General features: G+C 40.5%; 2 protein-coding genes across 3 annotated transcripts in view; both read right to left on the minus strand.

The window, feature by feature from the left end:
* On the minus strand, window positions 1-13,069 carry LOC140677589 (protein S100-A13-like). Its single transcript, XM_072912545.1, has 3 exons — window positions 12,905-13,069; window positions 9,803-9,934; window positions 1-852 (listed from the first exon to the last, which is right to left on the minus strand). Exons 1-3 carry the CDS (start codon window positions 12,911-12,913, stop codon window positions 682-684), a joined length of 312 nt encoding a protein of 103 aa, XP_072768646.1. The 5' UTR covers window positions 12,914-13,069; the 3' UTR covers window positions 1-681.
* thap7 (THAP domain containing 7) overlaps window positions 12,910-21,621 on the minus strand; it is a 19,629-nt gene continuing 10,917 nt past the window's right edge. For both annotated transcript variants that reach the window (XM_061930809.1, XM_061930810.1), the window contains one exon: window positions 12,910-13,053. The gene's annotated coding sequence lies outside the window, so the exon portion shown is untranslated. The remainder of the gene's footprint in view (window positions 13,054-21,621) is intronic.

Below are 21,621 nucleotides of genomic sequence, written 5' to 3' on the forward strand. Positions count from 1 at the left end.
TTATGACGGAAGATATGTTTAATTATTGCTATTTTTCTTTATATGCGTCATACATCATTTTTCCTATGGTGTCACACAGTTTAGGTTACAGGGAATTACAAAATATAAATACAAAGCATTACCAAAGGGGACACATTTGAGATGTTTGCAGGGAGTGTGTGTGAGATGTTTCTGCATAAAGTCAATGACAATTTACCCAGCAGGTAAATTTATTCCAAAATGAATTCCAAAACTGGTTTAATGTCCTCCAACTGCCAAGAAAATGCATTTAGTTGCTCATGGGGAGTAAACATAAGGCGTTGGACAACACCCTAACTATACATGAAAGGCAAAGTAAAGACAAATTTGGTAGGGAAATGTGGGTTAATGATTAGCGCCCTGTGGCCTTTTGTACCCGGGAAATTGGAAATATAACATAGATAGATGCATAATGATACTTCCTGCTAAAAGTGATTGGTTTGGTCAGACATTGTACTGTTTATTTAGTGCGCTGGAAATGTTAGAACCTGTCATATAGATAGAGATGCGAGCGTATAAAAATGGAATGCCTTGCACGTGGGCGGACTAGACTTTGACATCTATTGTATTCCGACTGGGATCTTGAAGCTCCGTGTAGGAACCTCAAGAGCTAGGGGTGGGTTTTTTTTTTTGTGTGTGTGTGTGTGCGCCGAGGAGGGGTCTTCACAGGAGGGCGCAGCTGCACGCGGAGCCCGTGTTGCCGCTGAGGAGGCCGTGCTGCGTAGTGGCTAGACTCTGGATGAGGGTCCAGAAGTGGGAGAAGGAGACGCCCTCGCCGTCGCCGACGCCCATCTTCCGCATGATCTCGCCCAGTCCTTGTTCTGACATGAAGCCCTGTAAGGACACACCGGGAAGCCATTGTTGATGTCTTCTTCCTTTTTTTTTTTTTTTTTTGTTGTTTTGCAATATTTGCCAACGCACCACAGAAATGTGACATCGTGTCATGTGAGTGTAGGGGGAAGTCAAAAGTGCAACGGAAACAAAAAAAAACCTCAAAATTCAGAATAATAAAAGACAAGAAGTGATATGTGGGAGTCTGTCGTGGCTGCTCAGTACAATATGGCTCAAGTGGCAATAACAAATGTGTACATACCGTATTTTTCGGAGTATAAGTCGCACCGGCCGAAAATGCATAATAAAGAAGGAAAAAAACATATATAAGTCGCATTTTGGGGGGAAATGTATTTGATAAAACCCAACAGCAAGAATAGACATTTGAAAGGCAATTTTAAATAAATAAAGAATAGTGAACAACAGGCTGAATAAGTGTACGTTATATCAGTGGTTCTCAACCTTTTTTCAGTGATGTACCCCCTGTGAACATTTTTTTAATTCAAGTACCCCCTAATCAGAGCAAAGCATTTTTGGTTGAAAAAAAAGAGATAAAGAAGTAAAATACAGCACTATGTCATCAGTTTCTGATTTATTAAATTGTATAACAGTGCAAAATATTGTTCATTTTTAGTGGTCTTTTTTTTAACTATTTGGAAAAAAAGATATAAAAATAACTAAAAACTTGTTGAAAAATAAACAAGTGATTCAATTATAAATAAAGATTTCTACACATAGAAGTAATCATCAACTTAAAGTGCCCTCTTTGGGGATTGTAATAGAGATCCATCTGGATTCATGAACTTAATTCTAAACATTTCTTCACAAAAAACGAAATCTTTAACATCAATATTTATGGAACATGTCCACAAAAAAATCTAGCTGTCAACACTGAATATTGCATTGTTGCATTTCTTTTCACAGTTCTTTTTGAGAGACATTTAAAAAAAATCTCACGTACCCCTTGGCATACCTTCAAGTACCCCCCGGGGTACGCGTACCCCCATTTGAGAACCACTGCGTTATATGAGGCATAAATAACCAACTGGTATGTTAACGTAACATATTATGGTAAGAGTCATTCAAATAACTATAACATATAGAACATGCTATACGTTTACCAAACAATCTGTCACTCCTAATCGCTAAATCCCATGAAATCTTATACGTCTAGTCCAGGGGTCGGCAACCTTTACCACTCAAAGAGCCATTTTGACCCGTTTCACAAATTAAAGAAAACAATGGGAGCCACAAAACTCTTTTGAAATTTAAAATGAAATACGACTGCATACAAAGTTTTTTTTTGCTTTGTGCTATGTATAAACCAGGGGTCTCAGACACGCGGCCCGTGAGACGTTATTTTGCGGCCCGCACCTTAATATGAAAATTTTATGTTAGTGCGGCCCGCGAGTTTTATATGAATGGCGCTTGACAGCATCATACTTGCCAACCTTCCCGATTTTTCCGGGAGATTCCCGTAATTCAGGGCTACTATCCTTTCGAAAGTCTACTGATTTTCCCCCAATTAACACTAATAAGGGCGTGCCGTGATGGCACTGCCATTAGCGCCCTCTACAGCCTGTACTAACAGCGTGCCGGCCCGGCCTCTGCCTGCACACGTAAGTGACTGCAAGGCATACTTGCTCAACAGCGATACAGGTTACACTGAGGGTGGCGATATAAACAACTTTAACACTCTTACTAATATGCGCCACACTGTGAACCCACACCAAACAAGAATGACAAACACATTTTGGGAGAACATCTGCACCGTAACACAACAGAACAAATACCCAGAATCCCATGCATCCCTAACTCTTCCGGGCTACATTATACACCCCCGCTACCAACAAACCCCCCCCTCCTCCGTGCGTCGGTTGAGGTGGGCTGGGTTGGGGGGGGTATAATGTAGCCCGGAAGAGTTAGGGATGCATGGGATTCTGGGTATTTGTTCTGTTGTGTTTATGTTGTGTTACGGTGCGGATGTTCTCCCAAAATGTGTTTGTCATTCTTGTTTGGTGTGGGTTCACATCGTGGCGCATATTAGTAAGAGTGTTAAAGTTGTTTAAATCGCCACCCTCAGTGTAACCTGTATGGTTGTTGACCAAGTATGCCTTGCAGTCACTTACGTGTGTAGGCAGAAACCCCACACAACATGTGACCGGGCCGGCACGCAAATAGTATGGTAACAAAAGCTGACACGACGACAGGCTGTAAAGGACGTTAAAGGCAGTGCTATCACGGCACGCCCTCACTATTGTTGTTCTGGACAAAATCGGAGAATGGTTACCCCGGGAGATTTTCGGGAGAGGCACTGTAATTCGGAAGTCTCCCGGAAACACAACCCGCGGCTCCGGAGCCGCGGGTTGCCGAGTCCTGGTCTAGTCTCTTACGTGAATGAGCTAAATAACATTATTTGATATTTTACGGTAATGTGTTAATAATTTCACAAATAAGTCGCTCCAGAGTATAAGTCGCACCCCCGGCCAAACTATGAAAAAAACTGCGACTTATAATCCGAAAAATACGGTACCTCACATTTTCCTTGGGGAACTTGCCTATTTTGCCCGGCGTGCCCCCCGTTACCGTATTTTCCCCGTATTTTATCTTTTATAGGGTAAAAACATCTTCATTAGCCTAACACATTCTGTAAACGAGCGTTTTTTTACCATTGTTAGGCCGCTAGCGCCCCCTAGAGGGTTGCCAGAAAAATATCCGTTTCTCAGCTGTGATCCGCATGGGCAGCAGCGGTACTCAGTTGTAATACACTTTTCCACCACTTGTGGCAGTTACGACAATATCAAACACAGTAGACGTCTGGAGCTAAAGTCATAAGCGCAAAAAATATGACTAAAGTGGTGAAGCTGTATTTTTATTTGCACTTAAATTGTTTAGTTGGAAAAATATTTATTATGAATTTTGTTTATTTATTTTAGCACAACATAATTGTAAGTAAATGTATTTTTAGTACCTTCTTAACCATTTGATCCATATTTATTTTTGTAATCAGCCTGGCCTAAGCCTAAGGTTTATGTGTTAAATAAATATGAATCTTTGTGATTAACACATGGTTTCATCATTTGACATGCTTGTACTATATATAATTAACATATAATATACAATTATTGAATATGATTAAATTCAAGAGTGAGATTACGAATTCAGTGTTCATATTTGACTGGGCCCCGGGCCCCTCGGTAGTGCAATATTTGGGCCCCATGGTCGAAAAGGTTAAGAAACCCTACTATAAACCGTAAAGTCAAGCCTCCAAAAGGAGTAAAATGACACCGCAATGTCCTTTTTTTCCACAAATGCTGACATGTAATTGTGTGTTTTTACATTTAAGTATACCGTGGTTCACTTCTTTTTACACTTGTCTGACAGTTGTGGATGCAAAAAAAAAAAAAGCAAGAAGCATGCATTTCCTGTACGCTACGCTTCCTCGCTGTGGTAAGAGGAAGTACACAAGTCCTTGCTTTGAAACGTCAATACACAGTGGCTAACTTCTTTTTACACTTGTCGTGCCCGAAAGGCGAATAAAGGCTTTAGACAGGCTAACTCCAGTTAGTTAGTTTGTTCAGTCATTTTGTAATCGGATAAAACACACTTTGTAGCTTCAGTGCGTTTTTAGGGACAATAGTTCATCATTCTTTTTTTCTCTAATGAATACACACCTATAACATTAAAATTGCACTTTTTACCATGTGTGCATTGATAACAATAAAAACACACACATCACCGCTGTATCGTGCCAAAACTATATCCGTGTAATTACAATTACGGACACGCCATGCGGTCTGGTTCTTATCTATTTTTATTATTTACACGCATTACGATTAATCGAATCAATAGAATATAAATCAAAGCTTTTTTTTAATCAATCAAATTAACCAATTTAATGCAGTGCTGGGGGCCCTGAAAGGCAAGGGACATCCAGTATTTGTTTGTACGGATTAACAAATAAAACAATAAAATATTATCAGGTTCTCAATCGCATTTCAATTCGGGGGGGGGGGGGGGAGCGTGAAAAAATTATGTCCTCAAGGGAAGCCCAAATAAAATTTTTGAATCGTCGCAGCCCTAATGACAACCATAGAACCAGAAATGGACGGCGGTACCCATATGTGGCTGTCCTGGCTGCACTGCAAAAAGTCAGTGTTCAAAAACAAGAAGAAAAAATACAAAAATGAGGGGTATTTTATTTGAACTAAGCAAAATGATCTGCCAATAGAACAAGAAAATTCGGCTTGTCGAGATTTTCCAAAACAAGCAAAATTAGCTAACCTCAATGAACCCAAAAATACTTTAAAATAAGTATATTCTCACTAATAACAAGTGCACTTTTCTTGGTAGAAAAAAAATTAGACCTTTTTGCTCAATATGTTGAAAAATATTCTTGAATTAAGTAAATGCTAGTGCCATTATTTTTGACATAATGATATGTGCTTGGCATTACATTTCTTGAAACCAGCAAACTCATACTAAAACTAATTTATTGTTCTTAATGGAAAGGCAACAAGGCAACCGCTTGTTACTCTCGGGGTCTCCTAGCCGCTCAGGCAAATCATATTGTCTAAAAGTGCATTTTTCCATGGATAACATGACATCATCGCGCCAAGCGCGTGCTCTTTCAGTCAATAAGTGCACATATTTACAGCCCGGCCCCCGGCCAAAAATTTTTTTATTGTAATTTTGAAGAATTTATCTGAATGTGCATGAACTATTTCTGTTCAAAATTGTTAGAAATGTCACATGTTAAATGTTTAAATATTAACTGTCAGTTTACTGTACTGCGCCAACTGTACTACTATATGAGTACGTGTTTTCTATTGTTTCATTGAAAATAAAACAGCAAAGTTCATTTGGCTGTCATCTGTTTTAATTATGAGACACAATTGTGTGAAAATCATTATTTTTATTTTTTTTCATGCTTGAAGTAAGAAATGATTACTTTAAAAAAGTAGTTTTATACTTGTGAGTGTTGATGACACAGCTTTGCAACACTTGATATTCTAGTTTCAAGCATGTTTTACTCAATATAGGTCATCAAAACTCAGCAACAAGCTGTAATATCTTACTGAGATCATTTAGGACCAAAACACTTAAAACAAGTAAAACACTCTAACATGAAATCTGCTTAGTGAGAAGAATTATCTTATCAGACAGAAAATAAGCAAATATCACCCTTATTTGAGATATTTCATCTTACTTAGATTTCAGTTTTTGCAGTGTATGCCGCTGTGTGCAAACTATGTCACGGTGCGCGTGTGTTTCATTCATTCATTTTGTCTGCCGCTGGAAGCCTTAGGGCGCTGCCGTTTTGATGACATCACTTCCAGCGCAGTACAGTACACATGGGGGGGCGTGGTCATTTTGTAAAGGCGGCACATCCTTTTTGACGCAGTCCATTAAACGGTCGTCACTTCTCAGTGCTTCAGCGTGTGTTTCTTTTCTCGCCAGTCACCAGTTACCATGAATTGATTTACGCGGACCCCGACTTAAACAAGTTGAAAAACTTATTGGGGTGTTACCATTTAGTGGTCAATTGTACAGAATATGTACTGTACTGTGTAATCTATTAATAAAAGTCTCAATCAATCAATCAAACCAAAGTTTTGTCTATTTTGCTTATTCAAATCGGTTTCGAAAAAGCCAACAAACTTGTCTGGAAAGGGGGAGGGAATCGCTGTGGACTTAGACTTAGAGAGGAGAGGGAACCCACACACACTTCCCCTCCTCTATGCGCCTCCTCTCTCTGCCTGCCCTCCCTTTTCCACCTCGTAACGGCACTAAATATTGTTCTTTTTTTTTTAAATGATTGTTGCAACATGGTCGTTAACGTTTTTGTGTGTGCGTGCGTTGACAGTTTAGCTTGCCGTTGTTGTTGTGTTATTTTGATAATGAAGAGGTAGTTGATCTATTACCCCCTTGTTGTGTTTGTTTGATGTATTTAAAAATGCATTATAGTGTCTTTAAAGTGTGAATTCTGTTTTTGATTGATTGATTGATGGAAACTTTTATTAGTAGATTGCACAGTACAGTACATATTCCGTACAATTGACCACTAAATGGTAACACCCCAATAAATTTTTCAACTTGTTTAAGTCGGGGTCCACGTAATTCAATCATGGTACAAATATATACTATCAGCATAATACAGTCATCACACAAGTTAATCATCAGAGTATATACATTCAATTATTTACATTATTTACAATCCGGGGGGTGGGATGCGGAGGGGTTTGGGGCGGGGGGGGGTTAGGTTTTGTTGATATCAGCACTCCAGTCATTAACAATTCCATCATCAGAGAAATGGACATTGAAACAGTGTAGGTCTGACTTGGTAGGATATGTACAGCAAGCAGTGAACATAGTGAGCTCAGAAAGCATAAGAACAAGTATATACATTTGATTATTTACAATTGATTATAAACAATCCGGGGAGGTGGGATGTGGTGGGGGGAGGGTGTTAGTCTAAAATAGTTAGTCACTAAAATAGGGACTTTTGGCGAGGCTATAACCAATGAATCATGTTTACATCGTTTCTTATAGGGTACTATGTTTCACTATACAAACTTTTTGATTTTGTCCAAAAATTCAGATTCCGCTTTTTGAAAATTTTAGTAATAGCAACAGTGTTACAGACTATTTCCTATTTACGGAGAAACGAGCACGTTTCCATTGTAAATGTTTTTTTGTTTTTTTTAAAGGAGATCAAGTAGTGAGCAAACACAGTAACAGCAAATACGCCCGTCTCAGGTTCCCAATCACCCGAGGTGACACCCCCCCTTATGTCCAAAAAACAAATATATCCTTGCTGCTCACAGAGGCGCCGGCAAGTCCTTGCCTGCATGCATAATCAAGCGCTCGTATCGTCCACTGCAACAGTTAACTGTAGGAATTCAAAGCATGTGCTGTATTTATCAGGGGGCGCTGACCCTAACTGAAAGAAACAGTCCAAACAAAAAAGTTCAATGTTGAAGTTAGTTTTGCATTAAAAAAATGTGTGCGATGAGACAACAATCGTGCTGTTTAAAAAGTTTTAATCGATCGAGCTTGAAAAATGTGTTTACGCGACACAATTGGAGCAGTAATGAACACACTAATTGTCTGTCAGCTTGCGGGCTTGTGTGTGTGTGTGTGTGTGTGTTCTTGTATTTCTACCCTTCTTGAGACATCAACAAGGAAAAGTACCTTCCATATGAAGACCGGTGAACATGTTAGGACGTAAATCATGGTCCCAATACGAAAAAACCATGGCATCTAATAGAGAGCTAAATAGTATAGTCCGTGAACATTGCTCCAAAGTCAGGATTTTTTGTTGATTTAATGTGCATACTAAAGTAAACATTGACAGGTGCAAAGGCAGCGATATATGATAAAACAAGACGGCATCTAAGGAAGGACTTCCCTATTCATCCAAGAAAAAACCCACCAGGTGAACAGCTGATTTTACCACTTCCGGTGCTAACGTAAGACAACCCACGTCCCATATGTGACCATAGGATGAACAAAAACCCTACGGTACTAAGACTATAGTGTCCATTAACAGTTAGCTTCTACAGCTGTATTGCCCAAAATGCGGCACAGGGGCCATCTGTGGTCCGTGACTCGTTTGCCAACCTTGAGACCTCCGAATTCGGGACATGGGGAGTTGAGGTGGGCGGGGTTGGAGGGGTGGGGTTTGGTGGTAGCGGGGCCTGTATATTGTAGCGTCCTGGAAGAGTTAGTGCTGCAAGGGGTTCTGGGTATTTGTTCTGTTGTGTTTATGTTGTCTTACGGTGCGAATGTTCTCCCAAAATGTGTTTGTCATTCTCGTTTGGTGTGGGTTCACAGTGTGGCGCATATTTGTAACAGTGTTAAAGTTGTTTATACGGCCACCCTCATTGTGACCTGTATGGCTTTTGATCAAGTATGTATTGCATTCACTTATGTGTGTGTAAAAGCCGCATATATTATGTGACTGGGCCGGCACGCTGTTTGTATGGAGGAAAAGCTGACGTGACGACAGGTTGTAGAGGACGCTAAAGGCAGAGCCTTTAAGGCACGCCCCCAATATTGTTGTCCGGGTGGAAATCGGGAGAAATTCGGGAGAATGGTTGCCCCGGGAGATTTTCGGGGGGGGCACTGAAATTCGGGAGTCTCCCGGGAAAATCGGGAGGGTAAGCAAGTAAGCAAATTACAAAAAACTAAAGATATGAGGGTGGTCCCAAAAAGGAGGGATTTTTCAAATGGACTGTGTGTCGGTTTTAAAAGTGCTCCCCCTCTGGTCAACATATGAAATAACAAGTGTGTGTAAAAAATTTTAAGTGCTCCCCCTCTGGCCAACATATATAATAAGTGTGTGTAAGAAATTGCACAGTATGTATATATTATGAATGTTGTAAATACAAATGTTTATATATGTAGAAACGGTGGTCCTAAAGAGGTAGGCATTTTTCTCAGGTCTCAAGAAGGTAACAAACACAAGAATTTGTGTGTGTGTGTGTGTGTGTGTGATTGATTGATTGATTGAAACTTTAAAATTAGTATATTGCACAGTACAGTACATATTCCGTACAATTGACCACTAAATGGTAACACCCGAGTAAGTTTTTCAACTCCTTTAAGTCCATGTTAATCAATCATGGTACAAATATATACTATCAGTATAATACAGTCATCATAGAAGTTAATCATCAGAGTATATACATTGAATTATTTACAATCCTGGGGGTGGGATGTGGAGGGGGTTGAGGGGGTTAGGTTAGGTTGCTATCAGCATATTTCAGTCATCTACAAGTATGTGTGTGTGTTTTGTGTGTGTGTGTGTGTGTGTGTGTGTGTGTGTGTGTGTGTGTGTGTGTGTGCACGAGGCCTCCTTCCGACTGTCTTTTGTGTGAATCATGCAGCCACACCCGAGCGACGAACACGCCTCAGAGGCGATACTGTACGTTCACAAGAGCGCTCTTACCTTGGCCAGGTTAGGCAGCTGAGAGGACAAAAGACCTTTGAATTCGTCCACTTTTAGCGTGCCGCTGTTGTCGGACGAGGCCGAGTGGAACTGGCTGACCAGCGTGTTGAGGGCACCTTCCAAGTTTGAGTACTGCGTAGGAGAGAAAGCACATATGCTGGAGTACGGTTGCGTAGACAAAATGTAAAAAAATGGACGCCCAGTCAGTGTTTGCCAAGAGGCTTTTCAGTTAAGACCACAGGGATCAGTACCCACTGTTAACCGGCGGAACAGGTTGTCTGCAAAGTCCAGCGAGGGAACAAGAAAACGCACGATGTATCCCATATTACCTACCTATTATGATTATGTAATTGTCGCCCCTGGTTTGTCCATCAGTTGGTTTGCAAAACAATTTAAAAAAGTCATTACATTGTGGGGATGATCGGGATCATTTCTACGACATCACCTTAGGTTTTTGAATCCTCTTGTTCATTTCGTTCCGCAAGCTCGAAGAGTTACGGCACATTTTGATGAAACTTTCAGGAAAACGTATGAAAAGGATTAATGAACAAGTGATTACCATTTGGGGATGATCCGGAGCATTTCTACTATGTTAACTTACGTTTATGTGTGTATGCTAGAGACAAAGATAGTGGATGACTGACAAGAGGCTTTACTTCATTCTGCTATAAATAACTCAAAAAGTTACAAGTGAATATTAAATCGGAAATGTCAGAAATAGGATAAGGAACAAGTGATTACATTTTTGGGGCTGATCCCGATATCTTTTTCCTACGCTACCGTGCCTTAGCTACAACTTGTATGTCCCCGCCTCCACCCACAGAGACAAAGACAGCGGAAGACTGACGCTCCGTTTATTTCAATCCGCAAGCTCAAAGAGTTATGAGCAACATTTTGATTCAACTTTCATGAAATGTTAGAAAAAGGAAATATGAACAAGTGATTACAATTCGGGGCTGATCCGGATCATGTGTGGGGATGGATACTGTTCATATTTGAACCGATACAGTACCAATTCCATGTACCTCGGAATGGATACTCAACGGTACAAACTGTGTGTTAGTAAGAATGTGTTTTTAAATAAAAAATTGTTATTGCATTATTGCAGATTATGATGACTGCCGTCCAGTTGTGTTTTATTTTCACATTTCTGAGTCCATAACGTGTTGGCTAGTCAGTTCAGTCTTTGCGGTCTAGTTTTGTTGCGCCCTAAAAAGTGTTGATACTGTATATATTGTACTTATTACGCACCAGCTGTTTGATTGTAATGTGCATCTTGTAGTTTTCATTAACACATTTGGAGGTGTTGGAACCGCCATCTAAAATTGCTAACGATAATCAGTAATCAGCAAAGCTAATGTGTTTTAGCATCAAGCTGGTGCATTTTTGGAAAAGTGGAGCCTTACTTAGCTTACGTTGGAGTTTTTTGAGTCAATTTCTTTTTTGGCATTGAAAATTGCAACATTGCCTAGAAGTAGTTTGGCCGAGTCGGCTCTCAGTGCTGCTGGAGTGATCGCCAAGTGCTGAAGTTCAACCCAGGTACCCTAAAGTGGCACCGTTGGATTTTACGTGAATCGGTAGGACCGGTTGGATTTGATAAGTGGCAAAAAAATACAAGATTTAGCACCCATCTGTATGTGTGTATGCTTTGCAGCCCGCCTCCACCCACAGGGAAAAACACAGTGGATGAGGCTTCATTCTATTTTTTTCAATCCGCTATGGATCGCCCACAAAGTTAAGGACAAATGTTCATCTGCCTTTCAGGAAAGGTTAGACATTTTGGGTGTAATTCGTATCCCAGTCTGGATTCAGTACTTTTTTACTATCGGGGCGTAGGGCCTGGCGGAGGTCTACACTCTCCAAAGTAGCGCAACTAACCGATTAGACTCTGATACGAATGAAACCGTTAAATACAATAAGAGTGACTCTATGAGAAATAATGACGTAAAACTTGAATGAAGCGATACAAAAATGTATCTTCGCTTAAACCAGAAACCTTTTATCTTTGCAGATGATGAACTACAGCCCAATTTACTCCTCAGGACCAAGCCATCAAGGTTAAAGAGATAACGGTGCACTTTGTAGCAACAAACTACACAAATACAAGACTTTGACACAATATCATGGCAATCGAATGTGTCGAGTATTTCAAATTACAATAAGCATCCAGTGAGGCTTTCTCACAGTAAACTAATGTCCCTGCGACAGTTGCCGCCAACAAACGTGCAGTTTCCTAGCACGAGCTGCAGCTATTCCATGCATGCGAGGCAGCAGCTTTGTCAAGCAAAGAGAGAAAGAAAAAAAAAAAAAACACCACACCCTTGTTCTTTTAAGAATGACTGAAGCAGCACAAGCCACTGCAGGCCCTTCACCTCTGCACCGCTTTTTTTTTTTTACGGCGTGTTTTACACCTAAATATCATAAAATGAAGCATGTGATATCGTCGTTCAAATGCTCATCGGAAGCTCTTTTTGCTGGAAAAAAAAACTTGAAAAATGACTGCACTTATTAAATGGGTTGGATTGCAATCTTTTGAAATACGTTATAGCTGTTGTTTTGTCACTTTTTAACACAAGACGAATATCACTGAAGGCCCCACGGAGCACTTTATCAAAAATTCGACAGGGTTTCGCCCATTTAATGTTCATCATTTGCACATTGGGTTGACATTAATTACCCTACAGGAGGAAAACGTGGTGGATCACTACCTGTTTTCTCACCTGTGACGCCCCACGCGAGCCAATCACTCAGAATGCATCACATGACAACAAAAACAACGACAATATCATATCATTTTGGGTGAAACGGGTTAATGGTGAGCTGGAAAAACTTCTTCATAGGGAGGGGCCGCTGCTGCAGCGTCACCATCCACAAGTTTGTAGCCTACTTTTTTTTTCTTCATGAAGCCTTTCCAATTGGACCCTCGTCGCACTTATAAGCATGAATGTTTAAAAAGTCGATTTTGGGAAGTTTTTCCACCCGGCATAGGTGGAGCCTTTTAGAAAGCGAACATGCGTGATTCATTTCAGGGAGTGAGGAGCATGTTAAGGAGTAGGTTTGAATAAGTCATAAAAAGGTGGCGGTAGAAAATCGGCGTCTTACCTGAGTCATGTCGACTGTTGGATCAAATGAGGCAACTTTTACTGGTCCTGCGTGTCTCTTCGTCCACTCCTCTCCCTGTGGTGTGTGTGTGTTGCAGTGTGTCTTTCTGTCAGCAGCTGGCAGCCGTCCTAGATCCTCCCTCCCTCCCTCTGCCAAGACAAGAGAAGAGGGGAAAACCAGGAAGAAGTTGCTGTAAACGGCTTCACATGTGACATCATGCAACTGGGACCGAGTTTGTGCACATCTCTGATTGGGATTTCGGCGCAGAAGTCGGGGTTAAAAGCAAGCGCCTCAGTCCTCGGCAGACAGCTCCTTGTCCGTCTTTCCACATCTGGAAAGTTTCAGTACATGTTGTTTCCATTGACTTGAAACAAGCTGCTTTAACAGCCGCCACACTTTTGTTTGTTTGCAGATTTGATTTTTGCAAGAGTGTAGCATGATTGGGAGTTTTGAAATAATACAAAAAAGTCAAAAGATGGGGGAAGGAGGAGGAGGAGCTAGAGAAGGAAACAGGCGCAACCGCATTCCTTCTATCTGGTTTTATGAGTGCAAGCCGTCAGTGGGGCGTGTGTGTGTGTGTGTGTGTGTGTGTGTGTGTGTGTGTGTGTGTGTGTGTGTGTGTGTGTGTGAGTGAGGGGCCGCTCCAGTTTTGGCCTAAATTAACCACAGGAATTCATTCGAGGCGAAAAAAAAATTTAGCAGCAGATGTTCGGCATTTACTCAAAGATGATATCCTCTGGGGTGAAGGGTGTGTCACCGAGTGTGATCAAAGTTAGGAGGAAGGGAGAGTGGGGTCGGGGGCAGGAGGGCTAACACAAAACAAGCCTCTACCCACTCATCCCAAAACTATCAAAAATGGGAAGGGCTTTGTCACCACACCCAATAAAAAAAAAAAAAGTCACAGCGAATTGTTTTAGTATGATAACATTGCACAGAGGAGTTGCTCCTAATATGCGATAAAGATTATTGGGGGCGTGGTTTATAAAAAAAAAAAAATTAAAACGAAGCAAGGTATTTTAGTGTAAAGTAGAGATGTTGATAAATGCTTTAAAATGTAATATCGGAAATTATCGGTATCTGTTTTTTTTTTATCAGTATCGGTGTTGTTGTTTTTATTTTTATTTTTTTATCAAATCAACATAAAAAACACAAGATACACTTACAATTAGTGCACCAACCCAAAAAAACCTCCCTCCCTGTCACAAAAGGGTTGTTTCTTTCTGTTATTAATATTCTGGTTCCTACATTATATATCAATATATATCAATACAGTCTGCAGGGATACAGTCCGTAAGCACACATGATTGTGTGTGCTGCTGGTCCACTAATAGTACTAACCTTTAACAGTTAATTTTACTCATTTTCATTAATTACTAGTTTCTATGTAACTGTTTTTATATTGTTTTACTTTCTTTTTTATTCAAGAAATTTTTTTAAATGTATTTATTTTATTTTATTTATTTATTTATTTTTTAAAAAGGCCTTATATTCACCATACCTGGTTGTCCAAATTAGGCATAATAATGTGTTCATTCCACGACTGTATATATCGGTATCGGTTGATATCGGTATCTGTAATTAAAGAGTTGGACAATATCGGAATATCGGATATCGGCAAAAAGCCATTATCGGACATCCCTAGTGTAAAGTTCTCATACCAAGCCCAAGAATTTAATAGGATTTGACACTAATCGGCAGAGTGCAGCTGGGATAGGCAGCTACGCGGTAAAAAAAAATGGATGGATGGATGGAAAGTAGCGAACTGACTTTAAGAAGTGAATTAGTGTGAAGTGAATCATATTTATATAGCGCTTTTCTCTAGTGACTCAAAGCGCTTTACATAGTGAAAACCCAATATCTAAGTTACATTTAAACCAGTGTGGGTGGCACTGGGAGCAGGTGGGTAAAGTGTCTTGCCCAAGGACACAACGGCAGTGACTAGGATGGCGGAAGCGGGGATCGAACCTGGAACCCTGAAGTTACTGGCACGGCCACTCTACCAACCGAGCTATACCACCCCAATATATATCATTTAGGATGAATGTCTTGACACCATATGTTTTTAGTGCATTAGACAAAAAGCTAATTTGGGTAAATAACAAGAAAATACCCAAGTTGAACTTAAATGTGGGGCCATGCCATTTGGATCCAACGGCTTGTTGTTTTTTTTGGCATATCGTAGAACTGAAGCTAAACAAAAAAAAAACCCTGCGGTAATGGAAACAATGATGCAAAAAACGATCAGCAAAAGAACAAGTATCTGATAATATCAGCTTATATCTAAAATATTTAAAACGTGTTTACTTATGCAATGCTGGATAAGCAAAGTAACATCAATCAATCAATCAATCAATCTTTATTTATATAGCCCTAAATCACAAGTGTCTCAAAGGGCTGCACAAGCCACAACGACATCCTCGGTACAAAGCCCACATCTAAATGTCCTCCAATAAACACACAAAGTTGGTCTCCTTATATTTCATTGAAGTTGTTTACGAAAGGTAAACATGGTATGGCGTAGGCTACTAGAAGCTGACAATAGCACACAGGCCAAACATGTCCTTAATTGAACTATATTGCAGTCCAAAAGGCGACATGTATTTGTCAATGTAAACAAGTCATAAATAAATATAGTTGCCACAAGGTGACGCCAAAAAACAAATGACCACTCCACTTCAATTTAAAGACAGCATAAGTCTGTTATGAGGTTAGTGTTTTTCGCAGCTACCATTTTTCTCTGGGTGATTTCACTTAGATCGACATTCCACACAACAATATAATGAAAGTGTGTCATATACAACAATTAGTGCTGATACTGTACCACAGTAATATAGGGTAATACACAAAGCTCCAATATCGGTAAGTCAAAAAGTTGTATCAGGACAAACGTACTAAAAAATAATAATATACTATGTATACAATGTTAATTTTTTTACCTTTTAACCTCTAACAGCTTCTAGGACAGGTTTCTGTTGCAAGTGTGAGGTGAGCCAGAAGGCTTTAGGGTAGGTGCGGCAACTTGAAAAAAACTTTAAAGATTTAAAACCACCCCCACAATATAAATATATATATATATATACATACACTATATTGCCAAAAGTATTTGGCCACCTGCCTTGACTCACATATGAACTTGAAGTGCCATCCCATTCCTAACCCATAGGGTTCAATATGATGTCAGTCCAACTTTTGCAGCTATTACAGCTTCAACTCTTCTTGAAAGCCTGTCCACAAGGTTGCAGAGTGTGTTTATAGGAATTTTCGACCATTCTTCCAAAGGCGCATTGGTGAAGTCACACGCTGATGTTGGTGGAGAAGGCCTGGCTCTCGGTCTCCGTTGTAATTCATCCCAAAGGTGTTCTATCGGGTTCAGGTCAGGACTCTGTGCAGGCCAGTCAAGTTCATCCACACCAGACTCTGTCATCCATGTCTTTATGGACCTTGCTTTCTGCACTAGTGCACAGTCATGTTGGAAGAGGAAGGGGCCCGCTACTAACTGTTCCTACAAAGTTGGGAGCTTGGAATTGTCCAAAATGTTTTGGACTCCTGGAGCATTCAAAGTTCCTTTCACTGGAACTAAGGGGCCAAGCCCAACTCCTGAAAAACAACCCCACACCATAATTCCTCCTCCACCAAATTTCACACTCGGCACAATGTACCGTTCTCCTGACCTGACTCTCGCCAGATCCTTGTAGTTCGCTGAGCTCCACACATGGATCTGGGAGTTCTCAATAGAAGATGTATTTCAGAAGGCGGGGCCTTGTAAAAAAATTGTTGTATTTGATTGGATAAACCACTTGTCTGTTATCTTGAATGACGTGCTACTTCAACCACTCACATCGAAATCAACCCATGACGCTGATGAGAGAGACGCTGCGAAATCCAAAACAGAACAGCCGACATATTGGATAATGACAGAGCGAAAAGTTCTCTGTTCATCTTTTAAATAATTAATATTCGATAGATTCGACAATACAGTTGCAATAACAGCGAGGGCTGCGTGCCGCCAATGTTGTTTGAATCAAACAGTCGCTTCGGCGCTACGTCACATCTGTGAAACCCCGCCCGGCGATCCTGATTGGTTCATTATTTTTTGCTATCTGGAAGGAGTTTGCAATGCCTTCGAGCCCAGATCCTTGTGTGGAGCTCAGCGAACTACAAGGATCTGGCGAGAGTTAGGTTACCGTCCTCCTGGCAACCTCCAAACCCAGACTGGTCCATCAGATTGCCAGATGGAAACGCGTGATTCATCACTCCAAAGAACGCGGACCACTGCATCCGACGCTTTACATTGGACTTGGTGATGTATGGCTTAGATGCAGCTGATCGGCCATGGAAACCCATTCCATGAATCTCTCTGCGTACTGTACGTGGGACAGTTGACTTTGGAATATTTAGGAGTGAGGAAATTTCACGACTGGATTTGTGGCACAGGTGGCATCAATCAATCATCAATCAATGTTTACTTATACAGCCCTGTGGAGGGGGGCGTGGCCTGCGGGCCTGCCGCAGAACGGGGTGTGCAAGGACCGGCCACGAAGACAGCGACAGGTGAGTAGATGGCCCAGGTGGGCCTTGTTATCTAATCACCTGTCGCCTTCATTAGCAGCAGCCGGAATGGACCACGGGAGTTGGAGTGGGAGACAGAGAGAGACAGACACGGACTGAGGGAAAGATAATTTGCTGGAAAGCAAAAGCCTATCACTATTTATGAAAATAAAACAGTTTTGTACCCTGAAATCCGGGCTCTCGTGGCAGTGTGTGGTGGTCCGCAGAACCCACTAGAGGGCAACCTCTACAAGCCCTAAATCACGAGTGTCTCAAAGGGCTGCACAAGCCACAACGACATCCTCGGCTCAGATCCCACATCAGGGAAAGAAAAAACTCAACCCAATGGGATGACAATGAGAAACCTTGGAGGGGACCGCAGATGGACGTCGAGTGGATCTAGCATAATATTGTGAGAGTCCAGTCCATAGTGGATCTAACATAATATCCTATAACAGCTCCACCCTGGAAGTCACTGAGCTCCTGAGAGCGGCCCATTCTTTCACAAATGTTTGTAGGAACAGTATCCATGTCAAAGTGCTTGATTTTATACACCTGTGGCCGGGCCAAGTGATTAGGACACCTGATTCTCATCATTTGGATGGGAGGCCAAATACTTTTGGCAATATAGTGTAAAATATGCTGTTTTTTTCCCTTGAAGGATAGTAGGCAGAGCTCCAGACTTGATTTCGCAAATATTTTTCAACAGGAAAATTAATGTGAAAAACGAATCACGCATGTTCACATAATTAGTTTTGATATTGGTGTGCCGAGCGAGAGTTGGTCAGGTGACGTAGTGAGCCATCTTTAAACTGGAAGCACACTGGATCTTTTTTCAACAGGCCTTTTTTTTTTTTTTTTAACAAAGCAGTCCTCCATGACATGTGTACAGTGTTCCAACGCCACTTTGCAGTTTACTTACTACGGCTTTGCAGCTTTTTAAATTGTACGTACCGTATTTTTCGGACTATAAGTCGCAGTTTTTTTCATAGTTTGGCCGGGGGTGCGACTTATACTCAGGAGCGACTTATGTGTGAAATTATTAACACATTACCGTAAAATATCAAATAATATTATTTATCTCATTCACGTAAGAGACTAAACGTATAAGATTTCATGGGATTTAGCGATTAGGAGTGACAGATTGTTTGGTAAACGTATAGCATGTTCTATATGTTATAGTTATTTGAATGACTCTTACCATAATATGTTACGTTAACATACCAGGCACGTTCTCAGTTGGTTATTTATGCCTCATATAACGTACACTTATTCAGCCTGATGTTCACTATTCTTTATTTATTTTAAATTGCCTTTCAAATGTCTATTCTTGGTGTTTGGTTTTATCAAATAAATTTCCCCAAAAAATGCGACTTATACTCCAGTGCGACTTATATATGTTTTTTTCCTTCTTTATTATGCATTTTCGGCAGGTGCGACTTATGCTCCGGTGCGACTTATACTCCGAAAGATACGGTAAGTATTTAGTGGTACCTCAATTTAAAAGAGTTTTGAGATAACATCTGTCTCTCGGCTAATTGTAAAGCTTTAATTTACAAGCAAAAATGTTGTTTGCGTAGCAAATGTGACAGTGATGCCCCTGGATCCCACCAAAATATCTGGTCTTCTTCGCTCGCGTTACCTTATAGCTAGAGATCAACATAACTTTGTTTTCCAAGCATGGTAAGGAAGAAAGTGAGCGTGAAGGACAGTGCTGAGAAGAAGAAGTAGATGATATTCATTGAATTAAAAAAAAAATCACCAAAAGACCTAACAGAGCGTGTCGCTAAACTGGTGAAACAATTCGATCGTATCACTGCTAGTCCGCACCATACTGAAGCAGAATGAGCAGCCAAGAATGTTCAATAACATTCATAAAAATAAGGAAAAGCTGCTGATGGTGTGCTTGACGGCGAAGCAACTGAAAGGAGATGCCATATAAGTCGGCTCTCCGAGGTAAATGCTGTACATTATTACATTACTTCATTAAACTACTGTAGTTGTTAATCATGCATTCTACTTTTTGGTTTCTCACACTAAATGTCTTATCTAAATTTTTTAAAAGGCATGTTACATGTTAAAATTGTGCTGTTTTGGAGTGGCCAAGCGCCAATTAGATAGATTTCAGTTCATTTTAATGGGAGACATTGATATGCAATAAAAGTGTTTTGAGTTAAGAGCTCCTTCACAGAACCAATTAAGCTTGTAAGTTGAAGTACTACTGTACAAGTCTTATAACATTTATTTGGTATTATGTTATACTTGAATTTATTTGAAGCAATGTCGTTTAAACGTTCTGCACTTTCTAGGGCAGGCCTGGGAAATTATTTTGACTCGTGGGGCCACATTTAGAGGAACAAATGTGTCTGGGGGCTGGTATATCTATCTATCTATCTATCTATATATATATATATTATATATATATATATACACATACATATATATATATATATATATATATATATATATATATATATATATATATATATATATATATATATATATATATATATATATATATAAACACACACACACATATAAGGTGTGAAAATCTGCTGTACAATGTGTGTGTTTGGGTCCTATTTTTAGGAACACTAATACAAAATTTCACAATAATGTCTGATTGAATGCTAAAAACGTTATGACAGAGCGCCTTAAAAAACGGAATGGAATTTTACATTTTCTACTGAATGAGACACCCAGAATGTACATGACAATGATGTGGGATTTACGATATGAACTATGAACGAGAAAACACTGAATATTGACAACATATGAACGTCGCTCCTCTTTTACTTCTCACACCCCTTCTCGATCGACATTATTTACAATAAAACAAAACACAACAAAAATGGCAAAATATGAATGCGAAGGGTAAATAAAACCCACCTACAATCTGATGTATCACTTTTCTTGCAGAACTTTGTTGTGAACATCTCTTTCCGCGTCTGTCCCTGACACCCGCATTTCAGGCTGGCCGCTCTGGAAACACTCTGTGGAAACGCTCCCTACCCACACTGCTTGGTGCCTCGTCTGAGCTGCCGTGACTTAGATGACCATAGTAACTAGTATATCATGCAAAAGCGCAGATTCCAACCATTGAAATACTTTGCATAGTTCAAGACTTACGGTCATTTGAAAACATCACTGCACATCATAATGGCAGCTATCCCATCCATCCATTTTCTACCGCTTGTCCCTTTTGGGGTCGCGGGGGGGTGCTGGAGCCTATCTCAGCTGCATTCGGGCGGAAGGCGGGGTACACCCTGGACAAGTCGCCACCTCATCACAGGGCCAACACAGATAGACAGACAACATTCACACTCACATTCACACACTAGGGCCAATTTAGTGTTCCCAGTCAACCTATCCCCAGGTGGAAGTTTTTGGAGGTGGGAGGAAGCCGGAGTACCCGGAGGGAACCCACGCAGTCACGGGGAGAACATGCAAACTCCACACAGAAAGATCCCGAGCCCGGGATTGAACTCAGGACTACTCAGGACCTTCGTATTGTGAGGCACATGCAATAACCCCTGTTCCACTGTGCTGCCCATAATGGCAGCTACAGTTTCCATATTAAAGATTACAATTTTTTTTTTTGAGAATGTCCGGCGAGCCAGATTGAAAAGCCCCCGGACCTTAATTTGCCCAGGTCTGTTCTAGGGCTTCCGACACAGAACCCAAGCCCCGGAGGAAGCTGCTTACCGTAAACCTCCTCATTGCTATGCTAAAAGGTAGCGTAGCGATGAGCTACTATCTACTAGCTGCCATTACAAGATCACTCAATGTTAAAAGACCACTGAATCTTAAAAAGAGAACTGAATGTTAAAAAGGCTGGGCCAACAACTCTCCATAACTTTGTTCCTCACACAGAAGACGCAAGCGATGCCGCCCGCCACTGTCGTCGTCATCATCATGCAGTTAATTCCAAAATGTAATACAAACCCTGTTTCCATATGAGTTGGGAAATTGTGTTAGATGTAAATATAAACGGAATACAATGATTTGCAAATCCTTTTCAACCCATATTCAATTGAATGCACTACAAAGACAAGATATTTGATGTTCAAACTCATAAACTTAATTTTGTTTTTGCAAATATTAATTAACTTAGAATTTCATGGCTGCAACACGTGCCAAAGTAGTTGGGAAAGGGCATGTTCACCACT

This window comes from Nerophis lumbriciformis, linkage group LG37 (assembly GCF_033978685.3).
Source record: "Nerophis lumbriciformis linkage group LG37, RoL_Nlum_v2.1, whole genome shotgun sequence".
NCBI lineage: Eukaryota > Metazoa > Chordata > Actinopteri > Syngnathiformes > Syngnathidae > Nerophis > Nerophis lumbriciformis.

Coding starts and splice junctions, on each gene's coding strand:
- LOC140677589 (XM_072912545.1), bottom strand. Junction 853..9,802: donor AGCTGCCTAACCTGGCCAAG/GTAAGAGCGCTC, acceptor GTGTCCTTACAG/GGCTTCATGTCAGAACAAGG.